The following is an 18,409-nucleotide window of genomic DNA, read 5'->3' on the forward strand; positions in this document are numbered from 1 at the left end:
TATTCAGTGTCTCTCCTATTCATCTTTAAGTCATCTCATATAACCCACTGCCCAGTTGCTAGGATAAACTGACCCATAGCAACCAGATAGTGGCTAAAGTTCTAACCTGAAAATCTGATAATAATACATAAAAAAACTCACACTAAAGGTTATTTTATAAGAAAACACAAATATGATAAACAGAGGCATTTTAAAAAAAACTAAAAAATACATGTAATATTCATAAATTCTATTCTTATATGCTGAAATCCAGCTGCAAAACAGTTCTTTTCTTTCTGCATCATTTGAAATCCTGGCAGGGGAGGAGGGACTAAAACATTGATGTTACAAATTGTAACAACTTCTCCACAGCTTACAGACAGCATGCAGGAACTACATAACCCACAATGCATTGCACTGTGATGTTCCTTTCCTTATTGACATCACGTGCAGCAGGGAATTGTGGGATTGGGAGGATGCAGGCTGAAGGCAGGCTGAGGACAGGCGACTACTGTTACATTTTATTTGAGTCTCAAATTAGCCAGCCAGATCAGCAGGGGAACAGGGGGCGGGGCTTAGGGAACTGTTCCAAACCATATTATTACATTAAATACCATGAAAAGGCTGCATATTTTTTTTAATTGATGTATATTGCAAAGTTGCTTGAAATTATGTTTACTTTTCAAAAAGCTCAAGTTGTGTTTGGGTGGAGTTCCCCTTTAATAAAAACTTCAATAGCTCTGAAAGTGGAAAAAAAACCCAATGTATATTGCAAAAGTGCTTAGAAAAGCACTCTGAGCAATTTTACATTCATTTTTAAGGTTTACTTATCCTTTAATCACACTGCACATACACACAAACGCCTGAGACAATAAGCAAAGCTGCAGCCAATACAAATATAGCTGACTGGTTTTGGATTCTGTTCCAGACGGACAGTTGCCTTGCAGGGTGTGCTTTCTCTGTAGTTACGCTCCTGGACAGCAGAAAGTCTATGATGTCCGTCTGTAGTGCAAAAGGGAAACTCATTTATAACTTAGTAAAGAGAGTGTTGAAAACAAAGCTTTTTTGCATAAAAAGAGCATCCCATCTGGAAACCCCCATAATCCCCAGCAGAAACTGGCATCAAGCACCGTGATTAGACAATTTGTGCAGAACAGTGGGACGGCCATGGTTTCTCCCAGCATCAATTCTTTATATCATCCATTTCCTGCTCCGATATCTGCTCCGGATACTGCTCACCTCCAGCCCCAGCAGCGCTGCCCAATTTGCAAGTCAGTATAAGTCAGCCAATGAGGAACAGCGGAGACCAATGTGCATCTTCCAGTTACATCAGTTTGTTTTTTTATCCAGAGTTTTATTTGTTTTTACGTTTGTCTTTTTTGCTCCTGCTGTTGGGCGCTGTATTACTAGCTGCAGGGTTAGGGGTTGCCAGTGCGTGCCCGGTAGTCTTTAGGTGACTGAACAGTTTGTTTCGAGTTGGAAATTCCGTGGAACACGTGTTGCACAGCAAGGGGGCCTCATTCTCCTGAAAAAAAAAAATATAAACAAAATCAATTCACATGATGGTCATTTGACTAGTACAGGGGAAATCCCAACTGCACTGGGCAGTATGCATAAGGGAAACAAAATAAATGTGTTTAGTTGCCCTTTAAAAAGCCAGCCCATGCCCATTATGAAATGCACCTCATACCTCATCTTGCAGGGGGGCTGCTGCTTGCTTGGCTGCTTTCTTCATCTCTTTTGCCTTTTTACCCTTCAGTTTGGGTGCTCTAAGGAGGAGGGAAAAAAAATGACATTTCGGCTATTGGTCCATGTAGCATTTTGCTATTTTTGTACCCAGCTCAAAACCATTATTTAATAAAAGGCCTTAGTGCAGTAACCTATAGCAACCAATAACATGTTTGCTTTTAACTTTTTATGCTTTTAACCAGGTGACCAGTAAATGCTACCTGCCAATTGGTTGCTATGGGTTACTGGACCTGGGCAACCATAGTGCCTTTTACTACAGGATCATAGGATCATTATCAAAGCAATGCCTATAAACTTACGGCACAGTAAATACATACGGTTTTACATTGCCGATCTGTGGCTCAGCCTCAGTGCCCGGGTCTGAAGCAACGCCATTCTGCTCCTCACTTGCACTAACCAACGTTGGGCTATTCCCCTCTCTGTGTCCATTTGGGTTGTCTTTAATAGCCTGCTCCCCATCAGTGCTGTCATCCAACGCCTGTCAATAAAATCATTTGCTTTGCTCAATAAAAGGGTGTATTAAAGGGGTGGTTCACCTTTCAGTTTACTTTTAGTGTGGCCAATTTTAAGCAACTTTTCAATTGGTCTTCATTATTTATTTATTTTTATAGTTTTTAAATGATTGTCTTCTTCTTTTGACTTCTTCTGACTACAGTTTTATTGTTATTGTTACTTTTTATGATTTTCTTCCTGCTTAGGTCCTCCCCTATTAATATATCTGTCTCTCATTCAATCCAATGCCTGGTCGCTAAGGTAATTTGGACCCTACCAACCAGATAGCTGATAAATTCTCTCTACATCATACTAAAAGTTAACTCAAAAGTGAACAACCCCTCAAAGGGAAAACATACCAGCCAGTAGGACGCATTGAAGAGGACATTTCTCCTAACAGAACATTCCTTTTCATCTCATAAGAAGCATGGAAGCTCCTACCCAGTATAATAATTATAATTATGTAAAGCAATTTATCCCAGATTTCAGTAACCACAAAAATGAAAAGGTTTTTACATGCATTATAATGTACCCTGCACAGCGCATTTGCCTCAGAAACCATACTACAGTTTATATAAAGCAGCTGCTGTTTAGGACTATGGAACATGGGTTTGATGCTGCCATACAGCAAACAAAATGCCCCCGCTGCCCCTCTCAATCCCCCTAATACTAGTGAAAGGAAAGAACTGTGGTACCTTAGTGCCAAAATGCTCACTTGGGATTTTAGGGTCAAAGTTTACAGCTCTCTATTCACAAGTATTAGGAGAGATAACAAATAAGAAAATGCAGCAGCAGCACACTGACAAGTGATTTCATTACATACCCCACATACATACATACATACATACACACATACAAGACCGATAAATGTTTATGGCCCCTGTGCCAACTCATTTTCCAGCTTACCTTTGATTTCTGCTGTTTTTTCTTTTTTTGCTTTTTGGAAAGCCTGAAGGAATTAAAAGTCAAAATAGATTTTAAGAAAATGTTGTCTCTCTTTGTTTCTCTATATATAAAAACTAATTTAACCCCTATAATTTGTAGATAAAAAAATAAAGATTATTCACAAAAGCCATAAACACAAAAAAATGAAAGAAAACTTCTGCCCTTGTGAAGCAACTGGGGGTGGGGAGAAACTCACATGGATAAAAATATACTGCTAAGTATCTTGCCAGGCCTACAGAGCCTATGAGACCCTGCCCTGACTATCTGCTAAAAGTACTACTCCCCCAGCTATTCATTTCATTCTATGCTCATTCCCCAGTAGCGTTCCCTGCGCTCAGTGCTTACTTTGGCATTTCCTTTATTTCCTCCTCTCCAGAAGAGATTTCTGCTTCTCCATTCTGGGCCTGACTGTCCTCTTCTTCCACCGAGCCACTAAACTCCTCTTCCTCTGCCTCCAGCTGCTGCCGCAGGAGGGCCACCATCTCCCGATGCTTCTTCGATTTCTCATGGTTCTTCATTCTGTTTATGAATGTGGCAAATATTTAGTGAAGACTTTATAGAGACGTATACTTCTTACAGAAATTGCACATTTAAAGCTGCTTAACATTTAGAAATGTCCCTCACTCTGGGTTATAGCTGCCTGAATATTTCTGTCTCTGTATTTTCTGCACTTCTCTGGCCATTAATAGACCTAGAGCAGAACCGACTTTTGCTTCATTAGAACCAACTTCTGCTTCACTATTTTAAGAGCAGAAAGTAGCTGTAACTGTTTGGGGTACATTATTTGAAACTGATACAAAAGTGAAGAGCCCCTTTAATAGTATTTTGCTATTTTCTCTCACATTAGACCTCCCTTTGCAGTCAAAGAATTTGGCCCCCTTAGCTTATGACAAGCTTAGCTAAGGTGACAGACTTAAGAAAACATGGCCCTAACACACACTATCCATGGCTCCAGGGATAACCACAACAGTGAGTGATTCAACCTTGAATTTTATCAAAACAAGCACCCACATTTTGTAATTGACTGCATTAGAGGTTGGGTCTACTGCCTTGTCTGTCCTGCCCCACCAAACTCTCTTTTTTCTCCTCTCATACATGAATGCAGACACAGACCTCACCAGGCAGCAGTGTAGTAAAAGTAAATCTACTTTTCAGAAAATGGATAACTGTCTCACTTTACTGGTATAACCTGGTGCCCACTTAAGAACCAACAAAGCCACTTATTAAAATACACAGTATGCATCAACACCAACCCTCTAAAGTAAAAAGAAAAAAATATTTTAAATTATTTAAGAAAAAAACAATTATATAAATGGGTGTAATTAAGGGATAGCAAAATGCTTAAAGCTTTATTTTGCATCCCCAGAATGAATGTGTCGGGAAACTTACGCTTTGTCAGTCTTAAAAACTTTGTCGCAAGCGGGACAGTAAAGGTCGTCATACATCTCCTCTTCCTCCCCTTCTTCGCTCGCTTTACCTGTGAGGCAATTAGAATAGGCATTAGCCACCTTTTCTAGGAAAATGAGAGGGACCAATCTATGCAAGTGACCCCCTTAGAAGTCAGTGATTAGCAAGTCATGTGATTCATACATGGGAATCAGTCGCTGTTTATACTGCTGCACAAATTGTGTATGTTTTACATTAAGCATATTAACCAGCTCATCCGCCGCAGCTGTACGGGGCTCAGTATACAAAGTACCTACCATTCTGCCCATCTCTTTGCTCTTCTGTATCTTCAGCATCATCATCCGATCGGTCCCCAAATTGTGCCCCATACTGAGCTTCCATTTGCTGAAGCTCCCTCTCCAGTTCTGACACGGCCATCCAGCTCTGCTCTTTGTACTGCTCGGCAAGCCTGCCAGCCAGGGAAAGGAGAAGCCATTAATCCCATACTGTGCATCAAAGCCATTAGGGCCGGCAGCAACACACTGAATGCTGAACAACAACACCTTGAGTGATAAAGGCTGACCATTCCTTCATTAGAGGATGAAGATATAAGCAGTGAGAATGGTTAAAGGCAAACTATATCCCCAGAATGAACACATAACCAACAGATAGTTTATATTATGTTAAGTGGCCTATGTGTGCCCTTGGTTTGTTTGTGTGCACCGTGAATAAAGGTTATTCTTTTGCATTGAATAAAACACTGTATATAGGAAAAATGACAGGGAATGTCCAAACAGCCCAAGGATATGCAGAGCTTTACGTGCCACATCCTTCTCCCATTTGAATTGGAAAGGGGATGCTGGGACTTTGAGTTCTAACTGCTTCCTAACCTTATTTCTGGGCTTTTCTCTATTATAGCCTTTTGTGCCGGACATTTTAACACAATACACTGATTTATTCCACACACAGCACTTAGGGCGAAGACACACAGAGCTACTTAGTAACAGCTACTAAATGCCAGAAAATCCCCTGCCATAGACAATACTGAGAATTGCCTCTGATAAAACACACATAGAGACAATTATCAGTAAATGATTAGCATTGTCTATTTTAGTAACTGCTACTAGTAGCTCTGTGTGTCTTCACCCTTAGACCACTCCCATGAGCGTGACACTTCCCATGAGTATAACGGAAATTTGCTCACTTTGCCTGCTGCCGTTTCTGCTGCCTACGCAGCTCCTCCACCTTCTTGGCTTTCTCTGCATTCTGCTCTTCCACCATCTTGCGATGGGCCTGTACCCGTTTGTCCCTCTTCCTTACAAAGGCCACCAGCTCCCGGATCAGCTCGTTCCTCTCCTTACGAGCTTTATCTCGGACCTTCTTGTTCTCCTTCTCCATGGCCCGTTTCTCAAACCTGTTAGAAGCCTGCCGGGTGTCGTACTCCTCTTTCCAAGCAAAGTTCTTAGCTGTGCAGAAGCTCTGCCAGTAAGCGTAGAACAGGTGCACTACCTGTGGGAGGGGAGAGGAAATGCCTCCGTTTTTTACAGATAATAATAAACTGCACATACACTCACCCATTGCAATGATAACCTGGATGCAACTAACAATCCTGCTTGAGAAAAAAATTGTCCTGCATTTAAAGGGGCATTTTCAATTTTAAAAGCAGACAACAGAGTTAAGTTCCAGACTAGAGTGGTAGAGAACCCAAGGTTAAAGTTACAGTGCCTGTTGGGGTGCTTGGAGAAATGTCATTGAATGGTTAAGCTGGGTTCATACTTCACAGTTCTATCCAGAAAGCTGTTGAAGATGTTAGTACGTTATAGAATGTACTATTTTTAGTAATTGTCTATTTTTTATAGTTTACAACTTTCCCTTTATCTTCTGCCTCTTTCCAGTATTAAAATGGGGTCACAGATAAAAGCAGCCTCAAAACTATCTCTCTTCTTACTTTCATTACTTTCTATTCAGGCCCTCTCATACTCCTTTTCTAGCCTCTTGTTCAAAACACTGCCTTTTGCTAGCGTAAACTAGTCCCATAGCAACCAGATAAATGCTGAGATCCCAAACAGGAGAGCTGTTGAACCACAAATAAAAATTAAGATCAACTGCAAATTATCTACAGCATACTAGAAATTAATTTAAAGGGGAACTACCCCCTTAGATAGGTGGGCATAAAACAGATCTTGTACCGTGTCATAGTCGCTCTGTGAATCTCCAAACGACGGGTATTCCTCCAAGTCCCCATCGATTTTATTCTCCATTTCTTCTTTCACTATCAGTTCAAAGATATGCCGATAAACGGAATAGAATCCCTGAAAGGTACAGCGCTGGTTACTGAAATCTTACCCTTAACACTGCATAAGAGGTTCTGCGATTTTTTAATGTAATAAAACTTATTACATATGATATTCAAATATGTATTAGTATATAATGTACAAAATAGCCATCATTATTACAGTAATGTGCACTGGATGGTAGAGAAGAATTTCTTACCTCTTCATCATCTCCGTAGCCAGAGTAACAGGTTACAGTAAAATACTGGAGCAGATCCAGGCTGTCATCTTGGTATTCTCCATCCACCCCACCTTTCAGCAGGGCATCTCTGTGATTATCGTACCTTATTATGAAGATAAAACACATTTAACCATAAATCATGAAACAGGACTGAATCAGTTTGTTTTTGCTATCTTTATCCAAGTGTCTAGCGAGTAATGGCACTCTGGCCAAGCCAATTCATTATAATTCTGACACCTGTCATTGACATAATTAGCAATTTAAAGGGGAACTCCAGCTTCTCAACCAAAATAAAAAACAGTTCTTCTCTTTCTGCATCATTTGAAATCCTGGCAAGGGAGATGGGACTAAAACACTTATGTTACATATTGTAACAACTTCTCCACAGCTTACAGACAGCATGCAGGAACTACATAACCCACAATACATTGCACTGTGATGTTCCTTTCCTTATTAATATAACATGCAGGGGATTGTGGGATTAGGAGGATGCAGGCTGAGGGCAGTTGTAACTACTGTTACATTTTATTTGAGTCTCAAAGTAGTCAGCCAGATCAGCAGGGGAACATTAAAAATCATGAAAATAATTCATATATTTAAATTGATGTATATTGCAAAGTTGCTAAAATTATGTTTACTTTTTCAAAAAGCTTAAGTTGTGTTTGGGTGGAGTTCCCCTTTAATTTAGTTGGTGTAGGCTTAGTGGTGCTGTTACTCTCTGTTATGTAACAGGTTCAGTTGATGCATATTCTAAAGGCTCAGTAGCCTACTTGTTCTGCCCTTGTATGGGGGGGGGGGTGTCACACTGCAACTCTTCAGACTGATGTTGTATCTGGTTCACGCCTCTAGCTAAACAGTGGTCTCTAGCAGCAACATTTTAGGGCTCTGGCACACGGGGAGATTAGTCGCCCGCGCCAAAACTCCCTGTTCACGGGCGACTAATCTCCCCGAGTTGCCTTCCCCCTGCCATCCCACCGGCGAACATGTAAGTTGCCGGCGGGATGGCAGACGCGGCGGCGCGATTTGCGCGAAATTGCGCCGAACAGGGAGTTTTGCTGATCATTTACTGATAATTGTCTCTACATGTGTTTTAGCAGAGGCAAGTCTTAGTATTGTCTATGGCAGGGGATTTTGCTGGTGTTTAGTAGCCATGAAAAAGTAGCTGCTACTAGTAGCTCAGTGTGTCTTCACCTTTAATGAGAAATGGCAAAATAGTTGCTTTGCTTTCACACTGAGAATTTGCTTGTTATATATATATATATATATATATATATATATATATATATATATAGTATACAGGGAGGAGCACACCCTATACAAGTCCAAATGCCCTTGGTGCAGGTCAAAAAACAAAAATATAATAGAAAGAGTGCCGCACACACAGGGACTTGATACAAAAGAAAAAGTGGTTTTATTGAAAAAATTCCAACGTTTCGAGCACAATCTGTGCTCTTCCTGAGGTTTGTCCCTGAGGAAGAGCACAGATTGTGCTCGAAACGTTGGAATTTTTTCAATAAAACCACTTTTTCTTTTGTATCAAGTCCCTGTGTGTGCGGCACTCTTTCTATTATATATATATATATATATACTGTATATATATATATATATATATATATAATGTACATTTGGAATTTCCTGAATGAATTGGTATAATCAAGGGCTTTAGTTTCCTATAAAAATACAGGCAAAATAAAGGGTTTGTCCTATTACCTCCCAACATAAGCTGATAACTCACCAAGCTCGCTCCTGGGGATCACTAATAACATCGTAGGCAGCCTGGATTAATTTAAACTGCTCGGCAGCTTCCTCTGAGTTGTCCAAGTTCTTATCTGGAAAAATACAAGTGATGGATTCAGGATACTCCCAATGTCTTTTACACTGTCAGCGATACATTCATAAGGGAATAGAGGGAAATACTTTGATGTTTATCTTTTTAACCCTTATTAGAGAACTGTACGTGTTTGTTTGGCTTAGACCCACACAGACACCCACTTACAAATACAACAAGGGGAGTAGCCACTGGTAGGCAGAAATAGTTTCCAGACTAAATTTCTAGCTGGCACCCTCATACCCACAGCCAGTAAATGGGGGATAGGCCCTTCCATCAACTGAGTAAATGATCATGAATAAAAGTTGCACTGAGCTGCACATTGTCCTGAATGTGGAATTAACCCTTCCCGTTAGAACATGATTATGAAAGCTTCATTTTAAACACGGCAAGCACATTCCAGCGCCTCCTGCAAGTTCCTTCTGTGCAATACCTCCATATAGATTGTAAGCTCTGCGGAACAGGGACCTCCATCCTCTTGTGTCTTTGACTCTTAACTTATTGCAACTGTATCTTGTATTTATTTGTATTTATTGTTATACTTTGTATTTATCTATTATTATCTTAATAACCCCCCGTTTGTATTAATGTATTCTACTGTACAGCGCTGTGTACATAAGTAGCACTTTATAAATAAACATATACATACACACAATGCGCTCTGCATTAGATTAGCCCCATCCTTACCTTGGTCTCCCTATGCCATTCTACACTGTAACTGAACAGTCCTGTAATCTACCCTCTCTGAACTACAACTCCCAGAATTCCGGGACAGCCATTGAGTTTTTCTTACAGTATACCCTGGGCAGTTAGATGGCTGCAGCCAAGTCATTGTTAGTCTGGGCTCACTGCTTCAGCCCTCCCACTCCCCCCATTCAGCCACCTGAGTGTCCCTAACTAGTGTTCCTACCTCACCCCAAACCCTCCCCAGCTGGTGTCAGTGTGACTGGAATAGGAACAGCAGAGGGGAAGCTCCTGTGGGGGCGGGACTGAAGCACAGCTGAGTGTTATAGCAATGCTAATAAGAATATCTCCCAGCATGCCCAGCAGCCCCAGTGCCCCTAGCGTCTCACCTGGGTGCCAGCGCAGAGCCAGCTTCCGGTAAGCCTTCTTCAGATCCTCATCCGAGCAGTCCCTGCGGACCCCCAGCACTTCGTAGTGGCACCTCATTGCCGGCTCTGTCAGGGCTACACGTGCGGACCGGAACCGGAAGTGGCTCTGAGGTAGGGGTGACTGAGGAAGCAGTTTCCTGTGGGCAGACGGTTACCAGGGCAACCAAGACTTCCGGTGCGTTCTGACGTGCTTGGTTTGCTCCAGTGCGCAGCCGCTCTGCTCCCACCTGCAGGTAGCGGGGTGATTATTACTTACTGGGGGGAAGCAGTAAATGTGTCATTGCGGCCCTCCAGCCCTTACTGCCCTCCAGCCCTTACTGCCCGCGGCCCTCCAGCCCTTACTGCCCTCCAGCCCTTACTGCCCGCGGCCCTCCAGCCCTTACTGCCATCCAGCCCTCCAGCCCTTACTATCCGCGGCCCTCCAGCCCTTACTATCCGCGGCCCTCCAGCCCTTACTATCCGCGGCCCTCCAACCCTTACTATCCGCGGCTCACTGTGCAGCTTCACTATTCTTCCCTGTGTTTAGGACTTCCCAGATGTTTTTTGGCCCATCACCCTTATTGTATACTGAAGACTGCTGGGAGTTGTAGTGCAGTAAACATTTTCTAATCATTTTTGGATGATTCGATACTTGGCTGAATCCAAAGGTTTGAACATTACTGTGGTACTTATTTTCACTTGCTTCCATGTGTTTGTTAATAGGCTCCGCCCTCTATAGCTCCACCCACTTATTAAAAAACACACATTGAAGGGCACGTTTATATTGTTGAAAAGGACTTTCTCTCTATTTCTATATATGATCTAATAATAATAATAATTTAGATTACTGTACCTTAAGGCTACTAAAAACATTTAAACATTAAATAAATCACTTATTATTATTACAGGGCCCTGGGTATGCCTTTCCTGACGCAGCCTGAAGTGGACGATGAGCAGTACGTGTTAACCTGCAGCCTGGACAACGCCAGGAACCTGTCCAACATTCTGAAAGCCATTCACTTCAAGGATCACGCGTCCTGCTTTGCTACCAACAATGGCCTTAAAGTCACGGTGGAAAATGCTAAATGTCTGCAGGCCAACGCCTTCATTCAGGTAGCGGGGCTTATTCCCTTATCCAGCGCTTACACCCTAAGCCCCTGATTATGTGTGAGCTAATGTATACGCAGGGAGCAGGGCAAGCTGAGGGAGATCCCCCCATAAGTCCCACAGCAATACTGTTACATCTGAGGGGCCACTTGCATGTAACCAGTTTAGGTATTCCTATCAATTATTTATGGGCCAGGTATTCCTATCCAGTCCTTATGGGCCAAGTATTCCTATCCAGTAAATATGGGCCAAGTATTCCTATCCAGTAAATATGGGCCAGGTATTCCTATCCAGTACTTATGGACCGGGTATTCCTATCCATTACTTATAGACCGGGTATTCCAACCTGTTACTTATGGACCAGGTATTCCAACCTGTTACTTATGGACCAGGTATTCCAACCTGTTACTTATGGACCAGGTATTCCAACCTGTTACTTATGGACCAGGTATTCCAACCTGTTACTTATGGACCAGGTATTCCAACCTGTTACTTATGGACCAGGTATTCCAACCTGTTACTTATGGACCAGGTATTCCAACCTGTTACTTATGGACCAGGTATTCCAACCTGTTACTTATGGACCAGGTATTCCAACCTGTTACTTATGGACCAGGTATTCCAACCTGTTACTTATGGACCAGGTATTCCAACCTGTTACTTATGGACCAGGTATTCCAACCTGTTACTTATGGACCAGGTATTCCAACCTGTTACTTATGGGCCAGGTATTCCAACCTGTTACTTATGGGCCAGGTATTCCAACCTGTTACTTATGGGCCAGGTATTCCAACCTGTTACTTATGGGCCAGGTATTCCAACCTGTTACTTATGGGCCAGGTATTCCAACCTGTTACTTATGGGCCAGGTATTCCAACCTGTTACTTATGGGCCAGGTATTCCAACCTGTTACTTATGGGCCAGGTATTCCAACCTGTTACTTATGGACCAGGTATTCCAACCTGTTACTTATGGACCAGGTATTTCTATCCAGTACTTATGGACTGGGTATTCCAACCTGTTACTTATGGACCGGGCATTCCTATCCAGTACTTATAGACTGGGTATTCCAACCTGGCATTCCTACCCATTACTTATGTAATATTTTCTCCAGAGCCCAAGACATGATTCTCTAATGATGGCTGCCTGCTATGCAGTGCGGTACCTCGGGCTCCATTCTATTCAGTCATTCGGGCTTGTGGATATATTTGGCACTTTACATTGTTTGTGAACACTCAGCTCACCCTTCTTTGTTTCCCTTTCTCACAGGCTGGAATCTTTCAAGAATTCAATATCCGAGAGGAGTCTGTCGTGTTTCGGATCAATCTGACCGTCCTGCTGGATTGTCTTACGATATTTGGTGCTAGCGCTGGGCCAGGTATAACCTCTCCTCTGTATGGTTCTTTATTTGTTGTGGGATTTAACTTTTAATGCAATTTAGTTTATTATATGTGAGTAAAGCTATAGAAAGATACAGGGTGCAAGCAACAACTGGTACTCCCGGTGCTTTTAGGCTGAGCCGTAAGCCCTGGGGCACCTGCTCCTACCCACAATCCTGCTAAACAGTTATCTGTTAAGTGCCATGAAGTTCCCCTTCCCTCCACCAATCAGGAAACGCTTATTAGGAAATGACTATTCTCCTTTCACAAAATCACCCTTAATTTGATTTGTTGCCCTCTAGAGACAGCTCAGGATCAGAAAATCACATTTTTATTCCATTTAGTAGACGTGTTCCTGTGTCAGGCTGAAAGCATAGCAGTCCTGATTATAGCGCTTTACACTTCTGTCTCGTCATAGGCACACCTACGGCTTTAAAGATGTGTTACCAAGGATACGGTCACCCCCTTGTCTTGTTTCTAGAAGAAGGTGGGGTGGTGACAGTGTGCAAAATCCACACACAGGAACCCGAGGAGACTCTGGACTTTGATTTCTGCAGCACCAACGTCCTTAATAAAATTATCCTCCAATCAGAAGGACTTAGAGAAGCATTTGCTGAACTGGACATGACCAGCGATTTCCTGCAGATCATCATGTCTCCTGATAAACCATATTTTAGGTACGTCTGGTCTCCTTTTTCTAATGTTTGTGGTTATTAGGCTATTTATTGTTGCTTGGCAAAAGCTCCTAGTGCTGTGGGCAGTGGGATTAGAGCAGCTGGGAAATTAATGGTAAAGTCCACGAGAAACACTGGCTGTCAGCTTGAATGAATGTATATACCAGTGCCGGTGCTGTCCAGTTGGAGGCTCTGGGATTGGATATGGCTCTCCAGGCTGCTCTCAAGTGCTCTGCTGAGTTCACCATCATAATTTCATTATACAGGTATGGGACCTGTTATCCAGAATGCTCGGGACCTGGGGTTTTCCAGATAATGGATCTCCATACTCTAATCCCCATATGTAATAAAAGGCACGAAGTTTGCCCAATAGCTTTAACCTACAGCAACCAATAAGATGTTTGCTTTTAAACAGGTGACCAGTAAATGTTACCTGCTGATTGGTTGATATGGGCTACTGCTCCTGGGCAAACTTAGTGTCTTTTATTACATAACACTATTAGTGTACTAAATAATTATTTAAACATTAATTAAACCCAACAAGATTGTTTTGTCTCCAGTAAGGATTAATTATATCTTAGTTGGGATCAAGTACAGGTACTGTTTTATTATTACAGAGAAAAGGGAATCATTTAACCATGAAATAAACCCAATAGGGCTGTTCTGCCCCAATAAGGGGTAATTATATCTTAGTTGGGATCAAGTACAGGTACTGTTTTATTATTACAGAGAAAAGGGAATCATTTAAACATGAAATAAACCCAATAGGGCTGTTCTGCCCCCAATAAGGGGTAATTATATCTTAGTTGGGATCAAGTACAGGTACTGTTTTATTATTACAGAGAAAAGGGAATCATTTAACCATTAAATAAACCCAATAAGGCTGTTCTGCCCCAATAAGGGGTAATTATATCTTAGTTGGGATCAAGTACAGGTACTGTTTTATTATTACAGAGAAAAGGGAATCATTAAACCATTAAATAAACCCAATAGGGCTGTTCTGCCCCCAATAAGGGGTAATTATATCTTAGTTGGGATCAAGTACAGGTACTGTTTTATTATTACAGAGAAAAGGGAATAATTTAACCATTACCGTATTTTTCGCCGTATAAGACGCACTTTTTCTTCCCCAAAACTGGGGGGGAAAAGTTGGTGCGTCTTATACGACGAATATGCCTGAGCCCCACTCAGGTTTTCCAGCATGCTCGAGTACAGGCGCCAGTTGGCCCCAGAGAGTGTCACCTTAGTGTCTCAGGCCGGCTCTGCAGCCATGGAATATGCACAGCATTCAGCAGCCTGAGCGGCTATGGGATCAGCAGGCACCTCAGTGAATGGGCCAACCCCCGGCAGTACTGTGGGACAGCCCCCCCCCCCCGGACGTCTGACAACATGCACATTTACGGCAGAACGTCACACCGAGTGTCGCTATGGCAACAAGTTGCAGGTTTTCGTATTTTTTTAATTCGCATTGCTTACCCATACTGGGGGGCCTCTTGGGTGCTAGTAGGGTAGGGTGGGGAGTAGTAAATAGAAATGACGGAGCAGGCGGGCCGCGCTCAAGTATGAGGTGAGTGTGGGTGCACAGAGGAACATGAGTGGAACACGAGTGGAACGAAACACTCAGACAGTTTGTGTTATTGCTGTGACAGCGCCGGGACGCACAGCCCGGGCAGCTGTTTCTGGGGAGGAGGCAATATGGCACTACATGTACAATTAGATTCCGTGGGGGGAGGGCCGGGCGTCTCTTCTCACATGCAGAAAGTATCCCTCAGTGTGACACTGTGCCGTCATGTCAGTGCTCAGGTGACCGGGAGATGTGCGCCTTTGGACCATAGTGTGTGGGGGCGGGTTCCGGCTGCAACATGTACGGATAGCTGGGAATGGCAATGCCGGGCTGGGCAGGCTGTGTGCGGCGGGACAGTGACAGATGTGCTACTGGCAGATTTTTCTAGATTTTCCTCCTTTAAAATTGGGTGCGTCTTATACAGCGAAAAATACGGTAAATAAACCCAATAGGACTGTTCTGCCCCCAATAAGGGGTAATTATATCTTAGTTGGGATCAAGTACAGGTACTGTTTTATTATTACAGAGAAAAGGGAATCATTTAACCATGAAATAAACCCAATAGGGCTGTTCTGCCCCCAATAAGGGGTAATTATATCTTAGTTGGGATCAAGTACAGGTACTGTTTTATTATTACAGAGAAAAGGGAATCATTTAACCATGAAATAAACCCAATAGGGCTGTTCTGCCCCCAATAAGGGGTAATTATATCTTAGTTGGGATCAAGTACAGGTACTGTTTTATTATTACAGAGAAAAGGGAATCATTTAACCATGAAATAAACCCAATAGGGCTGTTCTGCCCCCAATAAGGGGTAATTATATCTTAGTTGGGATCAAGTACAGGTACTGTTTTATTATTACAGAGAAAAGGGAATCATTTAACCATGAAATGAACCCAATAGGATTGTTTTGCCTCCAGTAAGGATAAATTATACTTTAGTTGGGATCAGGTACAAATACAGTGACACCAATCACATGACCATTTGGCTTTGTCTCACCCTGTAGATTGTCCACATTTGGCAATGCCGGAAGCGCACACCTAGACTATCCTAAAGATTCGGATCTGATAGAAGCTTTCCACTGCACTCAGACTCAGACTAACAGGTAAATAACAGGGTGGATCCCTTGTATGTGTTGCATGGGAATCATTTCTCTATTACACTTCCCTGTTCTTTCTTGGCCAGAATACTCACTTACTGCCCTAATATCTTAAACCAAAAAAATCTACAGCATAGGAACATAAAGACTCAATTTCTCTTAATTAACACAGAGCTCCTTAGAAGGGCCGTTATTAGAATATTATGCAGTAATGCTGGTAAACTCTGCCATAGACCCTAGCAGCCATATATTTGCATTCTAGCTGCACTAGACCAGTAAATGCTAAATGTTAATTGCTTTGTGTTGGTAATTAAACTGGGGCTATTTTTCCCTGTGTTTCATCAGTATGGAGATTTTAAAGGGATGGTTCACCTTTAATAACAAACTTTTAGTATGTTATAGAATGGCCAGTTCTAAGCAACTTTTCAATTGGTCTTCTTTATTTCTTATAGTTTTTGAATTATGTGCCGACTTCCTTCCATAAGACTCTTTCCAGCTTTCACATGGGGGTTATTGAGCCAAGCAGCCAGTGAGGCTACAATTGTTATTCTTATTTTTTATTACTTCTCTTTCTATTCAGGTCAGCTATACATATATCAGTCCTTATTCAAACCACTCCCTGGCTGCTAAGGTATTTTGGACCCTAGCAACCAGATAACTGCTAGAATTCCAGACTAAAGGGTTCCTGAACAAAAAGTAAAATAATTTAAAAAACTCTGCTAATAAAAAATGAAGACCAATTGTAAATTGTCTCAGAATATTACTGTCTACATCAGTGATCCCCAACCAGTGGCTCAGGGGCAACATGTTGCTCACCAATCCCTTGGATGTTGCTCTCAGTGCCCCCAAACCAGGGAGTTATTTTTGAATTCCTGACTTGGGGGCAAGTTTTGGTTGAATAAAAACAAGATTTCCTACCAATTAAAGCCCCCTGTAAGCTGATATTGTGCATAGAGGTTTAGGTGACCGTGACTTTTGCCTTTACCCTACAGATATAAAATCTCTCTGCTGAAACCTTCCACAAAGGCGCTGGCCCTATCCTGCAAGGTGTCTATCAGGACGGACAACCGAGGCTTTCTCTCCCTGCAGTATATGATCCGCAATGAGGACGGGCAGATCTGCTTTGTAGAGTATTACTGCTGCCCAGACGAGGAAGTGAGTGAGGCCGATGTATAGACTGAGGCACAGGCATTGCCATAGGCTGACGCCCCTCTCACTTTCCCCATGGAGCCTTCAGATGGGACTGTACATTCCTTCACCACAGGGTGCCTAATGCCATTTTATAGAGAGGGTTTTACTGATCCTTGTCAGGGACCGAGGGCCTCTCTGATCAGCCCACTGTTCTGATCCTGCAGGGACTTCTGGAACCTCAGCAGCTCGAACAGCTGTGTCCTGCTCTCCTGCTCCATCCCATCCAATTATTTACTGCTAAACTACATGGGAGATTATGTAGGATGGTTTTGGATTGACAGGTCAAGTCAGATGTGGTTGCGAGGGTTAAAAAAAAAATAATAGCACTGATAGAAAAATCTGCTGTGTAATCTAAAATCTAAGCCAAATCTCCCATGTATATATAGCCCTAATTCTGCCAGAGTTGCAAATTGTCTCAGAATAAAACTCTACGTCATACTAAAAGTTAACCCAAAGGTGAACAACCCTTTTAATAAGGTAATACTTTGCTACAGTCAGCAGTCACAGAGAGTACAATACATGGTTCCATACTATTCCCCATGATTATCAGCAGTCTGTTACAGCAAACCTTCTCTGGTTCTATCATTGTGGCCCTCCTGCTATTACCTGGGCGACTTGCATGTATATCGAGTAGCTTGCCCGACCCCCGGGCTGTGCCAGAGGCAAGCTGCTTGTCAGTGGGAGCAGGACCAATGGGAGCAAAGCCTCCCCTTTATGTAGCACTTCTGCTTCTATGCAATGTTCTGTACCATTTATCTGCTGAGAATAATGTATTTTGGAATAAAATATTGTAAAAATACTGAGTGATGGTTATTGTAATGATGCTAAGGGCACTGGTGGGCAAGCCCTGACCCTCCATATCATGTCGCACCACAACTTCAGGTTAATGTTGGCAGTTGTTCAACATATGCAGGGGGGGAAGAAAAGGTTTGAGGATATATGGAATAGCTATTTTCCTTCAGACAGATCTGTAGCAGGGTTATAGTGGCAACAATGCTGCTAGTCCCAGCCAATGCCATTCGGAAAGGGATTTGGGTAACTATGAATCAGTTCCGCTTACCAAATAGTGGTGTGTAGCTTGACCCAAAATATGTGGGACTTACAGGTTTACCTACCTTTGTACAAACGGATGGGTCAGTATCACCTCAATTAGTCCACAGTCTGTGCTCTTCTGGAGCTTTCATATCTGTAACTCCTGCCATCCCTCTACCCAGCGAGTGGAAGGGATTGCAGGGAGTTGTTCTGCAACGGCTGCTGTGCTTCCATCTCTTCTATTACTGTCTGATACATCTGACTCCTAGGCAAGTCCATTCACTCGTCCATGGGACCTTGTGCTCAGAGTTGCAATCAAAATGGACTGAGCAGCCCTAGACATTCTGTATGGTATCTGTGTGTATGCTGTGGCACTGG

The 18,409-nt window shown here is 42.5% G+C and overlaps 2 protein-coding genes across 6 annotated transcripts; one reads left to right on the forward strand and one right to left on the reverse strand.

Annotated features, from left to right (window-relative positions):
• Window positions 1–1,058: 1,058 nt before the first annotated feature.
• On the reverse strand, window positions 1,059–10,088 carry dnajc21 (DnaJ heat shock protein family (Hsp40) member C21). Of its 2 annotated transcripts, none has more exons than XM_031894733.1 (12): window positions 9,967–10,088; window positions 8,801–8,894; window positions 7,045–7,168; window positions 6,741–6,863; window positions 5,756–6,060; window positions 4,869–5,020; window positions 4,555–4,642; window positions 3,511–3,684; window positions 3,127–3,169; window positions 2,046–2,206; window positions 1,670–1,748; window positions 1,059–1,501 (listed from the first exon to the last, which is right to left on the reverse strand). In XM_031894733.1, exons 1-12 carry the CDS (start codon window positions 10,061–10,063, stop codon window positions 1,334–1,336), a joined length of 1,608 nt encoding a protein of 535 aa, XP_031750593.1. In that variant the 5' UTR covers window positions 10,064–10,088; the 3' UTR covers window positions 1,059–1,333. The 2 variants fall into 2 exon arrangements, with proteins under 2 accessions (XP_031750593.1, XP_031750589.1); XM_031894729.1 differs by having other exon boundaries at window positions 1,059–1,504.
• Window positions 10,036–17,798, forward strand: rad1 (RAD1 checkpoint DNA exonuclease). 4 transcript variants are annotated; one of them, NM_001016045.2, is given in 7 exon segments: window positions 10,238–10,353; window positions 10,394–10,652; window positions 10,894–11,097; window positions 12,361–12,469; window positions 12,889–13,147; window positions 15,716–15,814; window positions 16,801–17,317. In NM_001016045.2, coding segments are annotated over 5 exon segments (846 nt in total). In that variant the 5' UTR covers window positions 10,238–10,353; window positions 10,394–10,652; window positions 10,894–10,902; the 3' UTR covers window positions 16,985–17,317.
• Window positions 17,799–18,409: the final 611 nt, after the last annotated feature.

Source organism: Xenopus tropicalis, chromosome 1, assembly GCF_000004195.4.
Source record: "Xenopus tropicalis strain Nigerian chromosome 1, UCB_Xtro_10.0, whole genome shotgun sequence".
Lineage (NCBI taxonomy): Eukaryota > Metazoa > Chordata > Amphibia > Anura > Pipidae > Xenopus > Xenopus tropicalis.

Coding starts and splice junctions, on each gene's coding strand:
- dnajc21 (XM_031894729.1), bottom strand. CDS start 10,063: ATGAGGTGCCACTACGAAGTGCTGGGGGTCCGCAGGGACTGCTCGGAT. Junction 5,021..5,755: donor CAGAAACGGCAGCAGGCAAA/GTGAGCAAATTT, acceptor CCTGGCTGGCAG/GCTTGCCGAGCAGTACAAAG. Junction 4,643..4,868: donor GCAAAGAGATGGGCAGAATG/GTAGGTACTTTG, acceptor ATTGCCTCACAG/GTAAAGCGAGCGAAGAAGGG.
- rad1 (XM_031899687.1), top strand. CDS start 10,903: ATGCCTTTCCTGACGCAGCCTGAAGTGGACGATGAGCAGTACGTGTTA. Junction 12,470..12,888: donor TGGTGCTAGCGCTGGGCCAG/GTATAACCTCTC, acceptor GTCTCGTCATAG/GCACACCTACGGCTTTAAAG. Junction 15,815..16,800: donor ACTCAGACTCAGACTAACAG/GTAAATAACAGG, acceptor TTTACCCTACAG/ATATAAAATCTCTCTGCTGA.